The sequence below is a fragment of the Microchirus variegatus genome (genome assembly GCF_963457635.1).
Source record: "Microchirus variegatus genome assembly, chromosome: 1".
Taxonomy (NCBI): Eukaryota; Metazoa; Chordata; class Actinopteri; order Pleuronectiformes; family Soleidae; genus Microchirus; species Microchirus variegatus.
This window is the reverse complement of record NC_139802.1, coordinates 5,047,950-5,072,319: the sequence shown is the minus strand read 5'-3', so window position 1 is coordinate 5,072,319 and position 24,370 is coordinate 5,047,950. Positions and strand designations below refer to the sequence as shown.

The following is a 24,370-nucleotide window of genomic DNA, read 5'->3' as shown; positions in this document are numbered from 1 at the left end:
TTTGCTGTGCTGAGGCTGCATGTGGACACGGTGAGGTCTGGGTTTAAATCACCCAGCGTTAAGCCCTGTAGAAGCAGGCGTCCCCTCCAGCTCACGTCCACGAATTCAAACACTCGTGACCGTTCACCAGCTCTTCACAGGACCGACAGGTCATGGCAGGACTTAGATTTCAGCCAAAACGCCACGCTGGGGTTGTTCTTCGCTACCACCTTGTCGAGGAAACGCTTGGCCCTTGTAGGGAGGCTCTCGCGGCGCGCGTTGTACTTCGTGTGCCTGCGGCGTTTGTTGGCTTCTTTGGAGTCTCGCCGCAGACGCAGCTGTCGCACCATGCCGTGGAAGGCCTCCCACACGTTGTGCTGCATGGCGGCGGAGGTTTCGATAAACTTGCAGTCAAACACAGCAGCACAGGCGCGGCCGTCTGAGGCAGAGAGTCAAAGGTCAGGGTTTGCACGTGCATGAAAAAAAAAAAACATAGACACACAAGATTTCATGACACAAACACAAAAAGGGATCATTGCTTTGTCCTTACCAGTGACCGACACCTCTCGACGTCGCACAAGGTCACACTTGTTCCCCACCAGGATGATCGGCGTGTGCTGAGCCGGACGGAAGCGGCGCAGGTTGATCCGGAGCTCAGACGCTCGCAGGAACGACGCGCGGTCAGTTATGGAGTACAGCAGCAGGAAGGCGTCGCCTGTCTGCATGTGGCACTCCTGAGACCATTCAGTGCCAGTCTGAAAAACACACACACACACAGTTTTAAACAGAAGAAAACAGCTTTATACTGTATATGCAGACAGTCAGAGTAATGTACACGTCCTCTGGTCCTTAGTTTTTGTACAGTGGTGAATTGTAATCTCATATTTTAGTGATTTATACATTTTATTCTTACTTATGTTTGTATAGTTTCTTCTTTGTGCAGAAAGAATTTCCCAGTTTTGTGATAAATTAAGTACATCTATCCGTCTACCTCTTGTTATAATAGATTTTTTGGGGGGGGGGTCTCACCTCTGTATCACACGTGTCCAGCAGAGTTACAGTGGCAGACTCTCCGTCCACCTCAATCATCTTTTCCCATGTTTCATCTGAAATTGTGCATAAAAACATTATGAGACATTTTACATTTTTAATCAAGACATTTCCATATTTAAATAATAGTTTTGAACTTAATGATAGATTAGAATTAGTTTTATCACATGAAATAGTCAGAAATGAATGTAAGTTGAGTGTTATTATATAAATTGTACACAAAATCAGCATCCATTATAAAACTAAAACAAACTGTTTATCAGCTATGTTTCACTCAGTGAAGGTAGAAGCTTTTTTCCCCTCACCTCCACACAGCTCGCACTCATCGGTGTCCATGCTGTCCTCCGCCCCGGCGAAGATCCGGGCGAACGCCGTCTTCCCAACTCCGTTGGCCCCCAACAGCACCACGCGGTACGGTCTCCCGGGTTCCAGCGCTTCCCCGGCGGAGTCTGTGGAGATGACCGAGTCTGAGGAGGAGGACCAGCTGCCGCGGCTATCGTCCGACTCTCCCGCGGAGCTGGTGCAGGACTTGGAGCGGGCGATGCAGGCGGGGACCCGAGCCAGGAGGTTATCCGGGAGCAGGTTGCTGCCCGGGTCGCAGATGCTCCAGCGGTGCAGCTCTGTCTGCAGGCGGAGGCTGTGCCGGCGCACCGTGGACATCATGGTGCCAAAAAAGAAAGAGATGCGTAACGGACTGAACTGACTGAACTGACGGAACGCGGTCGGGTTACACACTGAAAACAAGTGACGCGTTTCTGTAAAGTCGGAAAAGTTAGTTTGAACTCCACATCTGGAAGAGGAGAATGTAAGATAAATAAATCAAACAAATGTATGATCCTGGAGGAGCAGGTCTCTGGTGGCTGGGTCTCATAAAAGTCTCCGGTATTCTGATGATAATGGGGATTCCCTGAGCTTTATAGACAGAGGAGGAAGGATTGAGGGAGGGCCACACAAGAGGAGCATCATCATCATCATCATCGCTGTTTACTGTGGTGGTGAACATGAGCTGGACCAGGGGATCGGGGATGACGATTTCTTTCATTTCTTTCGCCCATCACGACACTTTCGATTTCCAATAACTCCCATGTGAGGCTGTTCTTGTCGTCACTGTGAGGTCTGAAAACACTCAGCCACATTTTCACCTGTTCGGAACATTTTATGACTCAAACAGTGACACTGTTATCCATGACATTGATCATTAAACCGGTAATGAAAATACTTATTTGCAGCCATCCACACAGTACATGTACTTGTTTTGTCTTTCAGCTGTGACTAGAGCCGAAACAATTAATCGATTATTAATCATTACTAAATTAATCGTCAGCTCTTTTGATAATCGATTAATCGGTTTGAAGCTTTTCTCATTATTAAAACAAGATTTCTGATTGTTTCAACGTCTTAACTGTGAATATTTTCTACTTTTCTTTGCTCCACATCAAACAACAAAGAAATAATTCAAACTGAATCCTTTTGGTTTGTGGACAAGACATTCAATAAGATCATAATTTCCCGGTTTGACAAACACTGATCAAGGTTTTTTTTTACATTTTCTGGACCAAATATTAACCGAGAAAATAATCGTCAGATGAATCGATTACAAAAATAATCGTTAGTCACAGCTCTAGCTGTGACCCACAGCAGATCTGCACATTTGATTTGACAGAGGTGTTTTTATGCTCTTCCTGGCAGAACCCTCTAACTTGGAACTTGAGGTGACCCCCCCCCCCACCCCACTGTAGCCAGGATCAATTTAGAACACGTGTTAAACTCAAGGCCCGGGGGCCAGATGTGGCCCGCCACGTCATTCAATGTGGGCCGCGAGTGATTCATTGGTCTTAAAAATCTGTGTTAAAATAGGTCTATGCTGCTTTAAGGAGTGTGTTGACCATAAACTACATTTCCCACAATGCACAGCGATTGCCCTTGACCTGGCAGGAACTCGAACCAGTGAACCCTTCGATCACGAGGCAAGATATCATTCCTCTGGGTAGAAAGACCCATAACCAAGTAGAAGAGTGAGTCGTCTTTCACACTTGACCACACGATGCTCCTGACAGCTGATACCGGCAGCGCATGAATGGCAAAAAACTGTAGTGTAAAGCAGCTTTGAGTGGTCATCGAGACTAGAAAAGTGCTATAAAATACAGACCATTCACCATTTGCACAGTAAATCAACACATCATATTGTTTATCAAATAAAACGATGTCTATTATGACTGATCCGTATACTGTGAGGCAGCTCGTGTCAGAGAGCAGTATATCGTTCACGTGATGGAAACCTGCAGTTGTTGTGAATAACTCATCTCGCAATGTACACAGAGACCCTGCATCACATCATGTCCTCACTCAGAGAGGTTTTCATTTTAGTAAGCACTGTGTGCATGTGTGTGTGTGTGTGTGTGTGTGAGAGACTGAGAAATGGAGAGTTATTACAGTAAATGTGGGATTACGCTTTTACTGCTGTTGTTATTTCAGGACGTTGGAATCAGGGACCGGGACCTGCTGCTCTGTATTACCGCTCTGATCTGGTCTTTGCTGACAGATGATTGGGAGACATTAAATCCTTGTTAAGTGCTGGAGCCGGACCAGGGTGTGGAGGAGTGGATGGGTGGATGGGGGTGGTGGTGTTGTTGTGGTCTGGCTGGCTGCAGATTGGCAGGGTGTTGATGACAGGAGGTGGTTGCAGAGTTGAAGAGTGACCTCTTTTATTTCTACTTTTGCTCAACGCTGAAGCACATAGCTTTTAGTGATTTTTGTGTTTGTTGTCGACTGTTTGTTATTATACTGCCTCTGTTTGGTCGTCATGTTGTGAAGTAGTCAATGTTGTTGTCTGTTGCTGAAATGGTCTGAAATGAAAATATCTGTACACGGTCTCTGTTAAAGCTGCAGTGCGTAACTTTTGTCGCTTATGTCATTATTTTGTGTTTGTTTGGTCTTTGAACAGAAACAATGTGTTCTTCAGCTGAGAGGGGGTGCTTGTTGCAGCTCATTTGACAATGTTTGAATGTAACAGTCATTGATATTTCAAATGTACACTCTACATTTTAAACAAACATTTGTGCTACAGCCATAAATCCATACCACATATCTTCATGTCAGTGCTGCAGAAGATTCCACCTCTTGTTGAACATCACATGTCACATGTTGACATAAAACAGACCAGGCCACAGCTTTCCTCTCTGCCAGCCTACCCGTTTCATCTAGATTAGTCTGCCGACAATAAAGTGGATCCAGTCTAGTGCGATCACACCTAGAGTCAACATGTCAAAGTCCTGCAGCACAGAAACAGCTGCGAAGTACAGCCCCGTCAGTATCGATGCCTCCGTTTGCTCCAACAACACACAGCGAAAAGCATCAATGATTCTCACACTGAATGAACGAGTTAAGGGTTAATACCAGATGTCTCACCAGCTACAATACATGCAGAGAATAAACCAGCAGTAGAAAGTCCTTCATTCAATCCCAACGTCTGGTCTTTGAGCTAGCGGGCTTTAAAAGAGGGATATTGGCAGGGCAGCCCGCGAGCAGCTTTGCAAGGAAAGACTGACAAATTCCACCTCATGCATCCACTGTCACATGGCCACCGAGACTGTTGGTGAAGTGATTCGAATCAATACCCTGCTTGGACAAGTGACGCTTGTCTGTCAGGCACGTGTCCCATACCAACAGCAAATGGTTGTGACTCAGAAAGTGATTACTCTGAAACAAACAGTAGGTTTTTCTAAAGCCGGGGCCAGGGTCATAGCTATAAGTAAGTTGCTTGGTGACAGTTGCTACTGGTTTCAGTCTCTTTATTGTCATGGACTTTGTTTTTTAAGGTTAAGGTATTGCAGGTTTCAGCGATGCGAGTCGCTCCAGGGTTAACCTGCCAGTCAGTTGGTGGATTAAAACAACTTTTCTTTGTTTATGAATCCATTTCAACCATGAGATTTGCGATTGAGTGTGTTTGTGCAGTGGGCCACCATGGCATTTATTTCCTTCTGAGGAGGAATTGTAATCAGTTTTTAGATCTCTTCACTTGTAATATCGATTATTAGATCAATATACTTGTATATACTAATTGTATGGTTACATTTTTGATTGTTCCATGTTCCAATATAAAGAAAAATTGGAAACCATTCATATCTTAAATCTAAAACTGAATACTGAAGTACGGCTGGACTTGAAAAAGATATAAGAAAAGTGCAAAAAGATCAGATTTTTCAGCACATTGTTCAGCCGTATGTACTAGGGAGTAGTGAGTATATTTCAATGCAGACATTAGCACCTAGACCGAGGCAGTGCTATGTCCATGTGCAGCTCACTCTAAAAGTACCGGCATCAATAAATTGAATTCAGGTGTTTGCATAACCACAGCACTGTTTCCAATGCACTTCACACCCCCTGAAAGGTTGCAGCCCTTCAACTGTTACATGCATCAGGGTACATTCAACATCCAGAGACCCAGTTATTACACAACAAAGACGACCACAGATGTCCCACGTCTAAAACCCACCAAAAATTCAGGCGAAACACGCTCTGCCTTGTTTGCCTCTATTCTGCGCAGACAGCCATGAACTGCAGTTGTATGAATGACTGTTAACACGTTTTTCTCCATAGCACCCAGGCTCTGTGTTAACACAACATATCCTCACAGTGACTCAGAAATTATTACTCTTGATGGACATGAAAGTGACTCACGTCCATGCTTATGTACACACGCACTTGCATCTAATGTGCTCAATTAATTCAATAACGGACATTTTTACTGGTTTTTTTTGTCTTACTTGCATTCCTTTCGAATGTCATTTATTTAATAAAATCGTACAATTTCTTTGAATAAATAAATATGAAGTGGCCCCAAGACAAAATACAGAATTTCACAAGCATCGTCATTAAAAACAGTTGGAGACTATTGTTGGCAAGTTGCTGAACATGTTGAGTGTGTCGTCATGTGTTGTAACTATGCTACAGACAAAGAACGCTCAGAAAGGCAGAGGACGAACATGTGTGCGTGTGTGTGTGTGTGTGTGTGTGAGTCATCTTAAGTGTAATCAAGTCTGTATCGATCAAACTGTGTGAGAAATGGTGGTCTGGAAAGCAAATGTGATGTGGTCACGTGCCTGGTCGAGGTAGGGGTCTGAGAAGGTGTGAGTGTCACCAGAGAAATGTCTCCACTTCATCAGCTCGGACATACTGAGATGCTTCGGCGCCACCGCTCCTCCGCGGTCACCTTGACGACCGAGCTGGCACGGCCGATCACTGACCTGCTCCTCCTCCTCCTCTACGATAACTGAAAATAAAGACATAAGTGAGCGAGCTGACTGGAGACAACCAGTCCCAGTGTGCGGCACACGTTTAACATGCTGACCTGGGACTGATCCATCCATGCTGCAGCTGCAGTTCAGCAGGTCGTGAGTTAGAGAGGGAGTGTCCGTCAGGCTGAAAAGATCTCGCAGGTCATTGGTGGAGAAGCTGGTGTGCTCCGCCCCTTTGCCCAGGTCGACCACAGTCCCAGAAAGCCCCTGTTTGGACACTTGTCTCTGGAATATGCGCTCCTCAATAGTTCCTGTGAAGGAGAAACACAATCCCCAAAAAGGCACTACATGTGAGATTTTTCATTCATTATTCTTCTATGCCAGTGAATGAACAGATTATAATCATGACTGTGGTATGTGTACCACTCTGATTGACTACTGTATACCACGGTATGCGATCAGAGTGGAGCTGAGGAATTTTTGTCTGGAGTGTGAAGAAAATGAAACAAATAACAAAATAATTAACATAAAGTAAATAAAATAATAAGAATAAGAATCTCTCGCTCCATCTTGATCTAATTTCACTACAGCAGTGTGTGAAGTATTTGTGAGGAAGAGGCGGATGATGAGAGTGAGAGAAAATCATCTTATTGGGAATAAATCAAAGCCGACTTTGCTCGACCTATTTACACCACTGTGTTTAAATGTTGTCGATAAAGACATTAAAGGGTTTGAGTGTAAAGTATTATAACATGAAGTAAGATATTCTGCAGCCCCCTCCACTGCCTATAATGGTCTGTAGACTGAATTTAATTAATTTAGAATTACAATTTGTTTTATTTGCATTTAGTTATCTTTAAACAAACTAGTATTGAACAAACACAAAAAAGGGGTGGTAGGGTACCTCGCTCAGCAGCACCCCAGCCTTTGACCGATTCCCTTCCACTTGGCCATTATGATTGCTCCCGTGTGCCGAAAGTTAAAATCAGTGACCAACTCTTCCCACCATGTCTAAAGCAGTGTGTAGTGAGCAGATTTTTGTAGTTTGTGTAGGTATAGAGTCTGCTAAAGAAAGTAAAGAGTATCTCTGGGCCAAACAGGTGAGCAATGTTGACAATGACTAGAGTGTTACCTCATCAGTGTGCATCTTTTCTGTGAGTAAAATACTGCACTCTTCTGTCACAGTATTGGCAGCAGCACGTTTCTGCAACACTTTCCTAGGTTTTTCGTAAGTAATGTTTTTGTAGCATCTGTTCCTTATGTGCACAAATATGGACATGCATTTCTGAAAGCTTACAGATAAAAAAAAACAATACAGCAATACTTGTTTCTGTTTATAAACCTGAACATACTGTATATTAAACCACATAGTTAAAACAAGTTCAGCCACATTGTGAATTGTGAAATATTGTCATATTGTCCCAGTCCAAATGTCTGATTCACAGTCTGCTGAATTTCCTGACACATTTGGTGAGTTTAGTGTGTTCTGACCTGCAGTGAGGAGACGATAGATGTGCACAGTCTTCTTCTGTCCATCTCTCCACACACGAGCCATGGCCTGGAGGCAGAAAATAATGCTTAATGGTGGAGAACACACATGCACACAGTACCACCTGGTGGACAGACACGTGGGTCAGTAGGTTGCACTTCAACAGTGAAATTCTTATTGGAGTGCAGAACCAAAAATGCAATATAAATTGTGAGGTAGCACATACTAAATAAAAAGACCAAAAAACATTCCTCTGGTTTATTTGGTTCATACCACAAATATGCCTTTGGCACAACGCCATCATCAAAAACACTCTGAAGGCTGATGTGCTGAAATTAGCAAAAGTCTTTTACATCTGTAGGTCAGATCATTTTGTCTGGATCAAAGTAAAAAAAGAAAAGAAAAGTCACACTGACTCACAGCAAACTGGTCCCAATTTATGTTTCATTTTTTATGAGGAACGTGGATTAGAATGACAAACTGTTTATATAAAATCTGTACACTATCATTATCATGTGACTCATTGTTACTGGGGTTATCAAATATTTAGAGGCATATAATCATCGTTCATAAAGCACAGCTTGCAGGCAATTGCTCCATTTACAGCTGACATTCAGCAATTAATTTAATTGTGGTGCAGTTATTTAATTAGGGCTGGGGAACCTAACAGTCACCGAAGCTCAAACAACCAGACTCTCCTTTTCAGGAAGTTTCAGTTTGCTTGTCTCAAATATCAGCATTCTCATCCACCAAATAAACTGCACTAAACAAGATTGACACGGAATTGACAGAACCTGACAGCGTAGGAGTGATCAATGAGTGTGAGTGTTACCTGAATATCATTGGCAGGGTTCCAGTCAATGTCGTAGAGCACCAGATGTGAAGCTCCGATGAGATTAAGCCCCACTCCTCCTGCTTTAGAGCTCAGCAGAAACACAAAGTTCTGAGAGTAGGAGCTGTTGAAAGCGTCAACCAGCCGCTGTCTCTGGTTGGTAGGTGTGTGTCCGTCTAGTCGACAGAAGGTGTAGCCCACACGCGCGCACAAGTCCTGGAGCAAGTCAAGCGTCCGAGTGTAGTTGGACACTACGACCACCCTGCAGGGGGCACAGATACACCGTCAAAGCTGCAGACACAAAATATAAACAAATAAAACTGTACCCATGTAAGTGTGGGTCACATACCTGTCTGAAGGGCTGAGCTGATGGATGGTAGCCAGCAGGTCTGAAAGAACAAGGAGCTTTCCAGAATCACTTGTGTTGAATCCTCCTGAAGAGTAGGATTCTGGAAAGAGTTCTGCCAACCCATCATACATCGAGCTCTCCTCTGACCTGCGGTCAGTTTTCTCCTAAAACAAGGACAACACATTTCTGACAGTCAATGACTGAGATTCAGCCAACCCTCCGAGAACTCACCACAAGGCTTCCTGCCAGAACTGATACTTGAGTTTTTAATAAATAACTACAGGGTACATGCAGGAATCCTGAAGTTAATTTCAATACCCTTTTAAGACTTTTTCAAGACCTTCTCAAAATATTTTGAGACTTTATCGCCACTTCAAGTAGTACTGTAATCAGCAACACATATTTAACTTACAAAATATTTTTAGTTTTTCCCACGTTTGATGATTTTGGAGTTTATTTCGTGTGATTTCAGATATTATTTCGCGTCAGGAGGAGTGCGTTCGCAAGATGCGTAACGTCGCATGTACGCACGTGGACCCGCATCATTGTATTTAACAAACGCGGGGAGGAAAGAAAATATATTCATGCATACTTTTTGCAGTCAAACTCTATGGACAAATTTAACACCTCATAAAATGGTGATTAAGACTTTTTAAGGGCCTTCATTTTCCCAAAATTGATTGTTCAACTTTTAATACTTTTTAAGACCCCGCGGACACCCTTGAACTATAATGTAAAGAAATTAACTAGGATCAATATGGTGTGGGAAAATGGTGCTAAAGAAAAACATGTAACCTTGACAGTGGAGTGGAGCAGAGCCGGGTGGTTACAGAGCTTCTTCAGCGCAGTGATGCAGGCCAGGTGTGTGTGAGTTTGTGTGGAGCCCTGAATGCAGGCTCTGAAGACTCGATGACACAGGAGCTGCCTGTAAAGCTCTAGCTGCAGCAAGGACAGGTCACAGAACAACGTCCAGTCCAGACGAGGAGGCAGGTAGCGGTTGATGATCTCCTGCGTACGCCTCAGGATGAACATGCCAGTCAGACGAGAGAGCTCCGCTGCTCGCTCTTCTCCCAAAACTCTCTCCTCCTGTTGGCAGACAAGGATCAGGTCACGTGGAATTATCTCGATTTACAACAGATGCAGATTCAAAGAGAAATAAACAGGAGTGTTACCTCAGTGCAGGACGGCTGTCTGGAGCGTAGAATGGGTTCCTCATACACTTTTCTATAACCAGTTGATGAGCCAAGAATCCCTGGGTTAACAAACTCTATGATAGCATAAAACTCCTGCAGGTCGTTCTGTACTGGAGTGCCTACAAAACACACAAAAAATATTCATTTTAAATACAAACAAATATCAATTCTAGTCAAACCATTGTCAAATTACTTCACACAGTTATCTCTTTCCCTGTTCCTTGTATCGGAATCTTATTCCAATGCTGCACACAGGGAGTGAATCCTTTTATATCAACACAGATGGACCGGATATGTTAAGGTGAAAAGGCTGCAACACATTGGAGTATGACTTAAAATCACAAAGCAGCGCCAAGAAAAATTTTCAGAGGTGAATTCAACAGCTCAAAAATCCTGTTTATTCAGCAGTTTTACAGGATCAAGTCTCTTGCACTCCGCTCCTCATACACACCAACATTTAAATCATTTCTGATCACAGAGATCGAACAGAGGCATAATGACGTCAACAAAAATAACCTGAAGTTTCACAAGGCAGTTTTAACTAACATGCAAAAAGTGTGTACCTGTAAGGATGACCCTGCGATTACAGCTGAGGCTGCTGAGAGCAGAGGACGTCTTGATGTTGCTGTTCTTTAATCTGTGACCCTCATCACAAATGACAAGCCCAAACTCTACTTTTTGTACCTGAAATCAAACATAAAAGCATTTTATTACCTGGTGCATTTAAAAAAAAATCAGTCATGCTTAAAAGGGTGAGACTTGAGGCAAACAAACCTGCTCCAGGCAGCGCAGCAGCATCTCATAGCTGATCACCAGAACACTGTGCAGAGGAGATAACACAAACTGCTCTATCCTGTGGTCCTGCATGTGTCAAAAAATAAAATAATTACATGAGTAACTTTATACCCAGCAGATGAAGATAATCGATGGGTTCATAAATCCACAAAACTAGAATCTCTGTCCCTCCTCCCCCTCACCTGATCCACAGTGAAAACACTGATCCTCTCACGGCCCAGCCACTTGTTAAACTCTGCTCCCCAGTTCTGCACGAGGCTGCCAGGTGTCACCACCAACACACGCTTAGCAGCTGGTTTTCCACCATAAGGCCCCTGCTTCAGCAACGTCCAGGACAGCGCCACGCTCTGGAGCGTCTTCCCCAAACCCATCTCATCAGCCAGGATAGCACCGTGTCGACCCACAGCTCTGACGCAAACACATCAACATTTTAGTTTCACATCGATATTTTTGGAAATCCTGGATAAAGGTATGATTGCGCTTACATCTGTAGGGTTAAAATGAATTTGTTTTTTGCATTTGCATGTTTATTCATGTTACCTCATGCCCATAGCACACTCATAGAGGAAAAGCAGACCATCCCTCTGGTGGGGTCTCAGGTGAGTGGTCAGATGTGGGTCAACGACAACATCGACCACAGGAAGCCCCGACTTGTTATTAGACCACTGGTGGTTGGCAGAGGGTCGAGGCATCACCAGAGCACCTGAGGGTTTACATTATAGTGTATAAACAATGTTTCTACATGAAAGTTTTTTTAAAACAGAGTGTAAGTGAAGGTCTCACTAAAAACATGTTTTCCACATTTTCTGGAATTTCTTCAACACACAGCAAATTTAATGGTGGTCTAAGACTTTTGCTAAGTACTCCTTCTTTTTATCTATCTAAGTCTACATACCTGGAGCTTGAGGGTCATGGCGAGGTCTTATGGTTTGTTCCTGCCCTGGTTTAACTCCTGGATGCTCCGCTCTTCCTGCCTGTATTGGAGGGCAGAACGGTTTGGATGCAAATCGGCGAGAGCTGGGTGGAGCCGTGGGCGGCTCCTCTTTCTCGATTTGGACATCTTGAAAACAGCGTCCCTTGGCATAGTCCTCAGCAGAAATGACCCCCATCACCTCCACCTCCTTCCCACCAATCATCAGCGTCTCTCCCTCGCAAAGAGATGCCAACACAGACACCTTATAGCCACTGCCTGCATAGAAACGTGCATAAAGAAAACATACAATATCTCACTCACTGTGAATAAAAGTCCACAGTAAAACACGATCATTTCAAATACAAAACAAATTAAAAACATATTTCTGCAACATTCATAGTAAGGAGGACCCTCATAGACCTGATGGATTCTCCGGCCCCCTGCCCTAACCTTAACCATCACAACTAAACCATAACTAAAACCCAATTCTAACCCTAACCCTAAAACCTAGCCTTAACCCACAAAAAGCCATTTTAAGGGGTGAGAGAACATGAGGATCAGGTGAAATGTCCTCACTTTCCAAAAATGTACTCACTGCCTTAGGCTTAACAAGTTGTTGGTCCTCCACAAAGACACCCATACAAGAACACACACATATTTCCCATTCTGGTCGATGTTTAACGACATACTACACACAGACAGAGTTGGTTTAGCTGCAGTCCTGTCCCCTTTCTCTCTCTCGCTCTCTATTTTTTAATCACATCATGATTTTTTGAGGATGCCCAAAAATTAAATGCAACATATCCTTAGCAAACCAATCCCAAACCAATGTACATCTCTTCATTTAGGTGATCAACAGAAGGTTTTAGAAGGCATGACAGACATATTTTGAAAATATTGATTGTAGCATCATAGAAAGCAAACCACCTACAGTTGACAACTGGATAGAGGTGATGAAAGAGATTCTTGAGACTGAAAGATTATTTGTATACGGCAAGCTGGTTTCAGTGGGAATAGTTAGCTAGTTAGAGCTTGTAAAGCAACACTTGTTCTAAGATCAGTCGTGTAGAGAACCATTAAATGATACAGTCAGACATAAAAGATTACCCACCTTTGCCGATGTCTTTTCCTTCCATGTCTTTAAGTGCGACTGTGCGTCCTCTCGTCACCAGAACGGCATCACCCTCCCACTTCTTGTGTTTCTTCTTACTGGCTTTACACCACATCACGCTGAAGTAACTCACTCCGTCCTGACTGCAGACAGAGTTCACGCCTGCAGCTCCAGCAGAAGGCCGTGGGGTTTGAGGAGGCCCAGGAGTCAACCGAGAAGAATCACTCACTCCTGTCACACAAAAGATGCACAAGAGTGAGTCTGAAGAACAGAATAAACTTGGACACAACCCACCAGCAGATGTCACTGTTGCCCTGAGTCTATACATCACCATAGACCTTTCAACAGATGTATGTCTCCCTCTGTTCACACTCACATGCCTGAATAGCAGTGACCCTCAGTTAGTCAACAAATAAGCCTGATCTGCACGTTTTAGTCACTTGCTGCATCATTCAACAGAGCAAATGAGTTCAGTTGGCTTCCATGTGATCCTTTGCTACTTAACTCTTAGACAAAAATAAGACAAAGAGGTTCAAATCAAGAAAAGGGAGGATGCCAGTACAATATTCAACGTTACATTTTTAATAGAAATAAACAAACATATAAATATAAATTGAAATAAGAAAGTGGAAATGCTCATATTCCAACATTACAACACGACCAATGCTGTAGTTGCATTAAATAACAGAAACATCACAAAAACACATCTCCCTTCTCGTGTTCACTCTACTGGCGATTAATCCAGAAACCGAGAAGAATTTCTGATCATTCACATGATACTTTAAGGCCTAAAAATGTTTACATTTGTGCTAAAGTCCTGTAGCTGCTGAAAATCTCTCTACTGAAGTGTTTCTCTTTTACAAACAGTAAAACTATAAAATGCCAATTTAAGTTGATCACATGTGGCTAAATCTGATTCAAACAGATTTCAGTTCAATAAGGCATGAAACAATCTGCCATAATCCGTCACATCTTCGAGGCAGACTTTCACACTCCCTGTCCCTCCAGTATTTCATCAGAGTTTGAGTCATAAATCGTCTGACAATTTTAGATAATAAAGATCATTAATGCTATTCTAACATTCTCACAAACACACACTGGTGGAGGATCCAGGCAATAAACGTACCAGTAAGGTATAGAAAAACAGGCACAACTACAAATATTCCCTTCTAAAATCTGGACTGTAAGAGTTATTGTTCCTGTTTTGAACCATCACAGTGTTAGTAATAAGAGCATCTACAAATCTGCTGCCTCTGCTGTCAAAAAAGTAGTGGAATAATAAATGAGGTCTGACCCCGACGAGTTACGTAAGGAATGACGGCAACACAAGTAAGCCTTATCCTTCTATATCAAACAGAATTTCAGTGTCTTTATGAGGCACCGTGTTTCCAAAACAAAGCTGAGAAACAGCGTTCAGACACAAAACTGATGAGTTTGATTTCTAATCAAGGAGCTCCGTCATTTCGACACCGTCAGCAAACATGCATGGCAATGCTTGTTATAGAGGAACTGGCAGTCCGTGTCTCAGTCGGGCAGCCTTTAGTTTCTCCACTTTAATCTTGGCTTTCAGAAGTTCCTCCTCCAGATCCTGTTTCCTCTTCAGCCCCTCTCTTTTCTCCTCCAGGTACAGGGCAACCTTCCTGTGATTGGCCAACACTAGCTCGTGCTCCTCTTTGGCTAGGTGCAGCGGGCGAAACCTGTTACTGTACTCGTGGTGGGGGTAAATGTCGCTTTGGAAGAGGTCGTGGTGTAAAGGCAGCGGCGAGGTAGAGAGGGGGACGTTCACAGAGGAAGGAGAGGGAGAGGGAGACAGCGACGCTTCATACTCATGGACACTGCCCAAGTCCTGCTCACCCTCCCTCTCCTGGCCTCCATCCAGCCCTGGGCTTGTGTGTATAGAAAGAATGGGGAGGTCTGGCGGTGGTTTTACATCATCTTCGGGGTCCAGCTGCACTATTTCATGGGGGGCATTTGGGATGGCTGCTGAGTAATCCTGGAGTCCAGCCAGAGAGGAGCTGCTGCCAGGATGCTCAATCGGAGAATTGTGCTTGCTGTATATTAATCTACAAATGGGAAGGAGGACAAAAAAACAAGTCAAATTAGTGGGTTTATACTACATTTACTGAATGCCTCTATCATGTTTACGTGTCATATGTGGATGGCTTTACAGTCGACAAGAGGAAATTCAAAGATTTTCCAAAATAAAATATCAAAGCTTTGCTGGCTGCAGTGCTGTTGCTGGGAAAAGTTTCAATGCTTTTCTTTTGTTTCTGTTTCACAGTAAGACTTAGTATCACTGGCAGACTGGCAAGAGTGTAAGCAAGTTTAAAACACGAGTCTCAGGAAAGAAACATGCAAGAACAACAACAAACAACCAGCTGCAAGCAAATGACAGTTTGTACAATGTCGATTCAAGTACTGTACCTGCGCAGCGCCTGGTCCTTTTCATGGATGGGCACATGGTGAAACAGGTGAGGGATCATCTCCATAATTCTCCTGGTTGGCTCAGAGATGCTTGCTCTGTACTCTGGCTGCGCGTGTCTGCGCTGCATCACTTCCTGCTTGGCTGACTCCTTCAGCCTCTTGTAGAGGGTCCTGAGGCCCTGAGCGGTCCGGTGAGGTCGGTCACCTCCCAGGGCATTGTACTGCTCAGCCACGATATCCCAGCACTTGTTCTTGTCCACGATGACCGCATGCTTGTTGGTGTGCTCCTCCAAGATGCGGATGTGGGGTCGCACCAGCTTCAACAGGTCCAGCTTTTCAGAGAGGGTGAAGTTGGAGGAGCGAGCCTTACCCACCATACTGGACAGAAACACGGAGCTGGACGCCATCTCGTAGCATTGCGGATTCACGCTGACCAAGTCTGGTTTACTGTGGTCAGCCCTCACTAACCACAGTATGAAGGCTCTTCACCTGTCTTTTGTTGTTCCTACAACTGGCTCCTCTTGCTCCACAGTGATCAAACTACCACTGACCTTAGTCCCAAAAATGTCTCATTTGCCATCTCTTCTTCTCCATATCAAACATTAAGTCTGTGTCTAACATGTGCAATGGAATCATACACTACTCCTGGCTGCACTCTCAGCTACGCCACACTACAAAAACAGGCTGTGCTGCACACAATAAGAATCAGGCTTAACTAGGCCAGCCTCGTTTAGGCCCCCGCCTACCGCAGAGAGCTTTGGATGAATTCCTCCCAGCTTAGCCTGACGTAGCTAAGCCGCTTAAGCCCAGCCCGACCTACTTTCAACTCGGTCTCTGTAAACCTCAAACCAGGCACAGCACAGAACGCAGTGATGGCAGCTGCGGCTCTGTGCTGTGCGTGAATGAGAGAAGAAGCACCTCAACACACACACACAGCATGTTTGTAACATGACATTAAGGACCAGGGCTGGGTTTTTTTTGTTTTTTTTTATTATTTCTTCTGAAATGCGTGACGCTTTAAAATAACACTGGTTTAACTAACTGAGTGGGGGGAGGCGTTAGAACGCGCGCTGCTCATGCCCGTAGATTAACGCTCTGCGGTGGACGCGCAGATTAAGTCCATTCTCTGCATTGCAATTACTAATTCACACGGTCAAAACACGCATTCGGAGCGTGCGCTTCTCGTGTAAAGACACACACAGAGAGAGAGAGAGCGTGGAGTGGGGGGTTTGTTTCGGGGATGAACCACAGACAGACGGAGGGAGCGAGCGGGCGAACTGGTTCCGCTGCAGCCGCCACACCACCTCCACCACCACCGCGCTGATTTACATAATACTGGACCTGGTTTCACTCACACACAGCGCGTTCTAGGTCGATGTGGACTCACAATCACGCAGGATAACGGACCATCGATACGTTCCCACAACTTTGCCTTCAACAGCAGCCATGTAGCGCTTATTTTAAACCACGTGTTCACACTAATTCGGGTTGTTTTCATCGTATTTTCAAACACGACACAAAGAATTAAAAGGCATTTCGAATAAAAGACAGATAACACAATATTTAAGCTGTTTGGAAAATGTTATGTTTAAGGGCAAATATACAGGATTATTAAACACTGTTTATTTGTTCAGTGCGTCTGCTGAATTGACACCATGTTTTCATTGTTGATCAAATATAAGTGAGAAGGTCAGCTCAGCTGCCATGTCAGTCATGTTGCAGGTCAACTTTCCTCAGCTTCAATTTTTAGCATTTTCAGAGAAACGTAACACTTTCAGACACAAATGATTGTGTTGCAAATGAGTATCTAATCAGATATCCATTTTTAGTGTCAATACTGTCCGAGTGTCAATGTTTTAATACAATCTGATGCGGACATGGAAGCTGAAAAATCAATTTCAATTATTTAATATTAATGAATTAGTTTACTGTTAAAATTAAATTGTTATACATTAAGATTTGATATTTTTCCCAAATACTTGGTTTTAGTGAGAGCAAAAAGTTTCAGGGAGTTTATAACTACATTTTCAATTTCATACTATTTTTTATTTTATTTAACACAGAATATTCTATATTACAAATAGATGGAGAGAGACAGATGCAATTTCACTGCATTAACAAATTGATTATTTCTGTAAAAAAGACGATAACACCTCTATCTTTGTATGCTGAACTCTATATAAAGTAAATAAAACCATTTACATATTGAAATACACATTCAACCTTTAATTGTAGCCTAAATTACTTCTTACGGTTGACAGTTAAAGACAATCAGTGGTCATCATGGAGGAAAATTGCAGAATATACAAATGTTAAAAGACCTGAAAATATTGCCAATGGTGACATGTTGAGTATGATCAATATACAGCATTAGTGAACCATTTGTGTATTACTATGGTTATTTTTCATAATCAATTAATCAGTTACTTGGTTGTTTCATAAAATGTTGAAAAATGTTGACCAGTGTTTCCTAAACCTCAAAATGATGTTCTGAAATGTTTGTCCACATGCAAAACTTATTCAGTTTTTAAGATTTCTAAAAAAACACCAACACTAAAATAGTTGAAGATCATTTTAGCAATCGATTAATAATGAATTAATCGTTACATCCATAATTTATATAACGATCAGTATTTTAATATCAGCATTAACAGTGTATGTTCAGAAACAAACACATGTATTAAGTGATTGCTGGTATGTTGCTGTATATGTCTTTTTTCCAATCACATCAGGATGCAGGATAAAGTGGTAGACGATGTATGGATGTTTCAGCCAAAAATCTCTGTGTCTTACCTGCTGATCTTTTGCTTTCTGCAAAGTCTGTGAGGTCAGTTTCAGGACATTCCACCTTGCCATCATTTTCCTTGCTTTCTGTCGCACTGAGAACACGAGCCAGAGCCCTGGACAAGGCCGGAGCAGGCTGTGCGGCTTTGGGCTGGTCATCACCACCGGTCTTTTTAGGTACTGGTGCTGCCAGGCTTTTTTGGATCTGCACAACAAGAGGTAGGGAAAACTTGAATGTTTAAAGGAACACTGGGTGGTCTATGAAGATGATGAGAATAAAGTTTATATTTTACCTTTTCCAGTGCATTGCCTAATCCAAGTTTAGGGGAAAGGGGCTTGGAATCAGTGACAGTAGATGCTCCAGGTGGTACAAATCTAGGCTTTTTCACTGCATTACCCAAGAGCTGGCTGGGAGCTGCTGAGCGTCTCATTATTCTGCGAGAAAACCACAGTAATTTACCTAATTAACACAATGAACATTAATGGTCAGCACGTGATTAAATTAGTATGTTATTATAGAAAGTAATTCACAAGGCTCTGATAAAATTAGAATAAATACCCATGTCCAGAGTAGAGCTTAACAAGAATTTCCAAATCCAAATTTGAAACAATGACTGGTGTTATGTGTCTTATGAAATTTGCTTCTGATTTCAATCTAACACAGTACATATTTAACCAAAGCAAACTGTAATCGTAATATATGTGAGAAGAAATCCTATTAGACATTCAGCCCAGTAGAGTAAGCTAACATGTGTTTACCTCAGTTCATTGTTCATGCTAACTTAATTTTCCCGTGTCAATACCTTTGTACCCAACAGAAATATAGTTTTTAGTGATGCTCATCACGTAGGGAAAAAATAATGCAGAGACATGGACTCGTTAATCCAGAGGATGATTACCTAATGGAGGGTAAATCTGTACCCTTCCATCTTCTCTGACACAGAAATAACAGCTGGCGACTCCAATAAAAACCCAGCACATTGAGCTTTACGGAATACTGTTTAATCACAGTCCGCTGATAACTAACTCGCTACAGTTCACTGTCTAAACGTGTTAGATAATGTATAAATTACAAACATGCATCCTACATACCCGAACAAAACTGACGTTTGTTGAAAACATTTAGCTTCCTGTTCCGTTTCTCCCGCTGAACATTTTTGAAGACGTTGATTGGTTGTTCTTATGTGACGTAGGTGGCGTGGTCATAATGGTTGTGGTGCGTTTAGTGTTTATGTCGGAACTGCGTAAAAATGAACTGTGAGTAAGACTTTCGAACTGTAGATGGCATTATTATTATAAGTATAAGAAAAAGAAGAAATATAAGACGTAATGTTAGTCTTCAAGAGACATCATGTCTACACGTGTCCTCACGAGGATAGATATCGCTCTCTCTACTGCGGGCAATCTATCTAACACTCGTTTCTCCGTGGTCAAACGAAGGACATTAACATCCGGTTTTCAAAATAAAACACCGAGAGCACTGTGTCTGTGTGCACGTTTGAAAGTTCATCTTTGAGTTGGAAAAATAATGAAAATCCTCACAGCTACGTTTCACAGACCTAATAACTGTATAAAGTAAGTTCTCTAAAAGTTGTGAACAGCACATCGATATCTACTAGTTGACTAGATATCAGTTATTTGTACTGTACCGTTTTTGAGAAATTTAAAGTTGAAATTCCCATATTCTTTTTAAACAAGAAATTATCCATTTGAGATGTAATAAAAACTACATTTTCCATAAGCTCTGACCAGGAATGACTAGGTTGTGTTTAGGTCTCTCTAAAATCAAATGGGATTATATTTGTTCATTATTTTCATAAGATGTCTATATCTAATAACTGGTTAAGTAAGATTATAAAGCCAGTCATAAGCAAACATAAGCAAATATGTGTATGGGGTTAGAAATGTCTCATAAAAATCTGTTAATTTAAATCTTTAAATTCTGTGTGTGAAGTGTTGATTGGGCATTGTGGATCACCAATTACACGCATTCATCGCTTCCACAATAAAGTCATGTTGGGACATTCACACAAATCCACAAACATATAGGTTGTGATTCACACACACATATTGCTATCCAGTAGATGGCAGTGTTCAATGTATGTTAGTAACTCCTCCTCTCCCTCACTCAGGTCTCAGCCCACTTCTTTGGCATTTTTCAAAATCAGGCATTTGGTGGAGTTAGCTGCAGAAGTTAGACTTTAAATAAACTTTAGATCATCAACATTGGCAAATGATTACAATAAAAAGATAAAATGTTCTGTAGGTATTTTTTTTTTTTACATCGCACAGGATTAATCCTTCCACTACATAGTAGACATAGTAGACATAGTAGTAGTATAAAAAGACTGGACCAAGTGTTTAGATTGCTCTTTGGTGTTTGAGGCTGAGAGGATGTTGTCATCTGATGTGTGCTGTCTGTAATCCAATCAGGGAGGGAGAGTGAGTGTTATCCATGTTAATCCCACATGCAGAGAGAGCGAGAGATCGAGAGAGAGAGAGAAAGGGGGGATAGAATGGGACACCTAGGATAGGATGAGTCTTTAACATGGAGAGAAACATTTGAAAGGCTGAATTTGTTATGTTTTTTGTGTGTGTTGTTTTGTGGGGGGTTTTTGTGTGTGTGCTTCCTCTTCTGTAATTCAGTCTGTTTAAGTGAAGATCTGCTCTGGTCTGACAGCTGCTCACCTGGGTCCCTAACTCTGGTTGTCAGGGATACCTCTCCATGGAGACATAGTCCCAAAGGCAGAGGAGGGCTTTAGGAGAGAGCAGACCCTCACCTTGATGGAGCAGCACATCAGAGGAGAGGATGATGAAGTGGGAGTAGCAGGGAGAAAAGAGTGAAGGTCACATTTGGAAGAACCAGTGGACTGGAAACCAGCACACCAAGGACTTGGATGAAGTGACAGCTCACATGTCAGGTAGGAATATTAATATCAGACCTAAAAAGTAAAACAAACGAGCCAACATTGTGGTGACATTAGACTTATCTTCTAAACTATTTTCTCTCTGTGTAATTGTAGGATGGGTTATGATCTTGAGAGGTTTGTGGGTTATGTGAATGAGGGCCTGCTGTGCTGTGTGTGTCGGGATGTGCTGGAGCGCCCCCTCCAGGCCCCTTGTGAGCATGCTTATTGCAGCGCATGCATCAGCAACTGGCTGGTCCATCACCAATCCTGTCCCGAGGACAGACTCCCGCTGGATGTGTGTAATCTCAAACCCTTGTACAGGTTTGTCTCCATCCCTGCAGTTTTGAACACTTTACAGTAAAGTGTACAGAAAAAGGTCTAGTAATTGAATTATTAACAAATCATCCATTCATGATTAACTAATCATTTAGGCTTCTTCACACTTCCCTATCCGCATAGAGTTGGATGTCCATGCCAGAGTTGCAGATGCAGAAAGTATGAACTGATATTTAGTTTGACAATGTGTGTTATTTAATATTACTTTATGTAAACTAATAATTACTTTATTATTATTATTTTTTATCCATTAACTAATGTGACTAACCCTAACCCTCATGATTAACTAATCATGAAGCTGTCATTAAGGCATCTTCATGCTTCTTGGCCCATCACCTAACATTACCTAATGATTAGTTGACATTTTCTGTGTTCCTGCCATTGAGTTGCATCATTAAACGTACCCTGTTAATTTTCTGTGTTTGGCGACAGGTACATGCGTAATGACCTGAACCGCCTTCAGATCCGTTGTGTGAATGCAGCTCGGGGATGTGAGGTGGTCTGCTCCCTGGAGAGTCTGCACACACATGAGGAAGAGTGCGAGTTTGCCTTCATGCCCTGCTCTAACACAGGTATGACACCTAACACTGACTGATCGGGCTGCTCATCTTGTCTTTCTTTGATAGTTATTGTGAGATTAAATTGTGCAGAGGTAATGTGACACCTGTGGGGGGTTTGGGGGGGAAGGCACAGGTGACCTAGTTGTCATGGCCACCCCACAAACTATTGCATCTAAGGGACTTGTTCAGGACTCAACGCTGCCTTAGAGAGTGCAACGAGGGTCAACTTCCCATCATTCTTTAATGAGCGACTTAAAAGTGTGCTTCTGTATTTACATTATAGACAAACATGTGCTTGTGTGTGCTCACTGTGGCCTGTCCTTGGCAGGTGGTGAATACATATGTTTCCATTGTGGTAGGTATTGTGACTGTTTGTGTGCATGCAGTGTGATCTTTTGCTGTGCTTAAAACTACATGTACAAACACATACAGCAACATACAGTTAGTCATCCTGATGTTTTCATCAATGTGTATAACTGCTGTGATGCTGTACAGTATATATATATATATATATACACATATACATATATGTATATATATATGTATAAACAGATACTATACATATACATATATATATGCATATATATAGGATTACTATTGCAACAACACATCATCAGTAGGGTAAAACTAACCTGTCTCACGATGGTCTAATCCCAGCTCACGTTCATATATATATATACATACACATTAAAATCTACCTTTTGGTCATCAAACTGTTGTGCCCTCACAATTCCAGGAGCAGTTTTTAAGGTAATCTGACAATCTGCATCTTCATATTGGTTCTATGCATCACAGCCCATGTCCATTGCTTTAGATATTTTCAACAACGTTAAAGGGAGGGAGAAGCCAAATGAAGGGGAAAATAGATAAATAAATAAATATATATACTGCACATTACGTTTGCTCATGTATTACTGCACCTCTTTCCTCTCAGGTTGTACTGTACAGGTAGAGAGGTGGGGTTTGGAGGCCCATATGTCAGAATGTAACTTCCGCTGCAGAGGGTGTCCCAATGGCTGCGGCCACACTCTCCTCTCCACCGATCAGTCTCAACATAACTGTGTGGCAGAGCTACGCACTGAAGTGGAGTTTCTCAGGTGTGTGTGTGTCTGTCTGTTGAGAGAGGGGAAAAACCAAGCTAAATTAACTCTCTGCACATCCTAATGTTGGTCTCGTTAAACGTTTACGGTAGGGCTGAGATGCTGTGCAAGTTGGAGGAGGTGAGACGAGAGATGGAGTCGCGGTTGGACTCGCAGAGGAGACACATGGTGCAGAAAGAGTCGCAGCTAAAGAGCGAGGTGGAGGAGCTCAAGGTGACATATTATACCGTCTACTCATCGATTTTTAAGAAAATGCACAACTCTCTCTTCTGTCTCTTCCTCCTCCTTTGTTGGTTTACATCAGGTTTATTCAGGTGGACCTGTTCATTTGTGTAGTAGGCTCTCACTTTAAAAACACAAGATGCACTCTTTGCCTGGTTTGTCCCTTTGGGCTACTGCAGAAACATGGTGGCCTCTAAGGAGCATTCTAAGACAACAAAAACAGGTTATGTTTCAAAGTAATGACAGATAGATATACTTTGATCCCAAAACTGGGAATTTTTTTTATCTATTGTAAGTTAGAAATGTTGAAGCACTTACTTGGGAAGTATCATCAATTGCTGCCAATAAACCCTACAAAATATGACACACTGTACCTTTAATATGTAACAATCCAGTGCGACAGGTACCGCTTATCTTTTAGGACCTAAATGCTTTGTCCATCTCTTACTAACACAAAAACACAGAACAGTTTTTAAGCCGAGTAATCTCATGTCTGCTCGCTGCAGGGCCAGCTGTCACGTGTGATGTGTGACATGCGAGCTCTGTTAGGAGCAGAGCGTCTGAGGAGACAGGAGCTGGCGGAAGCAGAGCTGGAGAAGAGGGAACTGTTGGAGCTCCTCAGAGACCTGCAGCCGCACAAGAATCGTCAGCATCCCGTTGACCAAACAGTCAGAGACCAGCATCAGGGCGCACCCACATCCGAGCGGGAGCAACACACCAAGCCAACAAAACTCCAACAGAGGAAGGCGTCCTTACATAACTTGAGTCTGCCTCTAAATTCAGCTCAAGCTATAAAAGAATCAGGTCCCCCTCCATCACCGCAGCTGGGTGAGGGGGGACGCAAAGGTGGTACCCGGAGCTTGACACTGGACTGCATCAAGAAGAAAAACCGGGAGGTGACGGTCATCTGATCAGTGGACTGCCAGGATAATAGCCAGTTTAGAAAACTGTTAAGGGCATTTTACAGTTTCTACAAGTTTAAAGCATTTAGCTTGAGTTTTATCGGTGAGCATTCATTTGAAAAAATGTGATATGCTGCGAGTTGAACCACATGGTCTTTCTATGTACAACGTCACTCTGTTTATAT

At 42.7% G+C, this 24,370-nt stretch overlaps 4 protein-coding genes across 4 annotated transcripts; 1 reads left to right on the top strand and 3 right to left on the bottom strand.

Annotated features, from left to right (window-relative positions):
* Positions 1–134: 134 nt before the first annotated feature.
* On the bottom strand, positions 135–1,692 carry gem (GTP binding protein overexpressed in skeletal muscle; the record flags this gene model as incomplete). The annotated part of the gene is made up of 4 exons (XM_083893908.1): positions 135–418; positions 530–734; positions 1,009–1,085; positions 1,335–1,692. 4 exons carry the CDS (start codon positions 1,690–1,692, stop codon positions 135–137), a joined length of 924 nt encoding a protein of 307 aa, XP_083750034.1.
* Positions 1,693–6,077: 4,385 nt separating this feature from the next.
* rad54b (RAD54 homolog B) lies at positions 6,078–18,587 on the bottom strand (the record flags this gene model as incomplete). The annotated part of the gene is made up of 15 exons (XM_083899740.1): positions 6,078–6,292; positions 6,380–6,577; positions 7,758–7,824; positions 8,588–8,849; positions 8,937–9,100; positions 9,732–10,022; positions 10,109–10,248; positions 10,693–10,813; positions 10,904–10,990; positions 11,107–11,332; positions 11,465–11,627; positions 11,820–12,109; positions 12,945–13,179; positions 18,166–18,361; positions 18,450–18,587. 15 exons carry the CDS (start codon positions 18,585–18,587, stop codon positions 6,078–6,080), a joined length of 2,793 nt encoding a protein of 930 aa, XP_083755866.1.
* On the bottom strand, positions 14,447–15,779 carry fsbp (fibrinogen silencer binding protein; the record flags this gene model as incomplete). The annotated part of the gene is made up of 2 exons (XM_083900884.1): positions 14,447–15,011; positions 15,373–15,779. 2 exons carry the CDS (start codon positions 15,777–15,779, stop codon positions 14,447–14,449), a joined length of 972 nt encoding a protein of 323 aa, XP_083757010.1.
* A 2,593-nt stretch (positions 18,588–21,180) lies between the features above and the next one.
* rnf41l (ring finger protein 41, like) lies at positions 21,181–24,194 on the top strand (the record flags this gene model as incomplete). The annotated part of the gene is made up of 6 exons (XM_083892371.1): positions 21,181–21,386; positions 21,834–21,973; positions 22,290–22,316; positions 22,896–23,058; positions 23,154–23,274; positions 23,790–24,194. 6 exons carry the CDS (start codon positions 21,181–21,183, stop codon positions 24,192–24,194), a joined length of 1,062 nt encoding a protein of 353 aa, XP_083748497.1.
* Between the last annotated feature and the right edge of the window lie 176 nt (positions 24,195–24,370).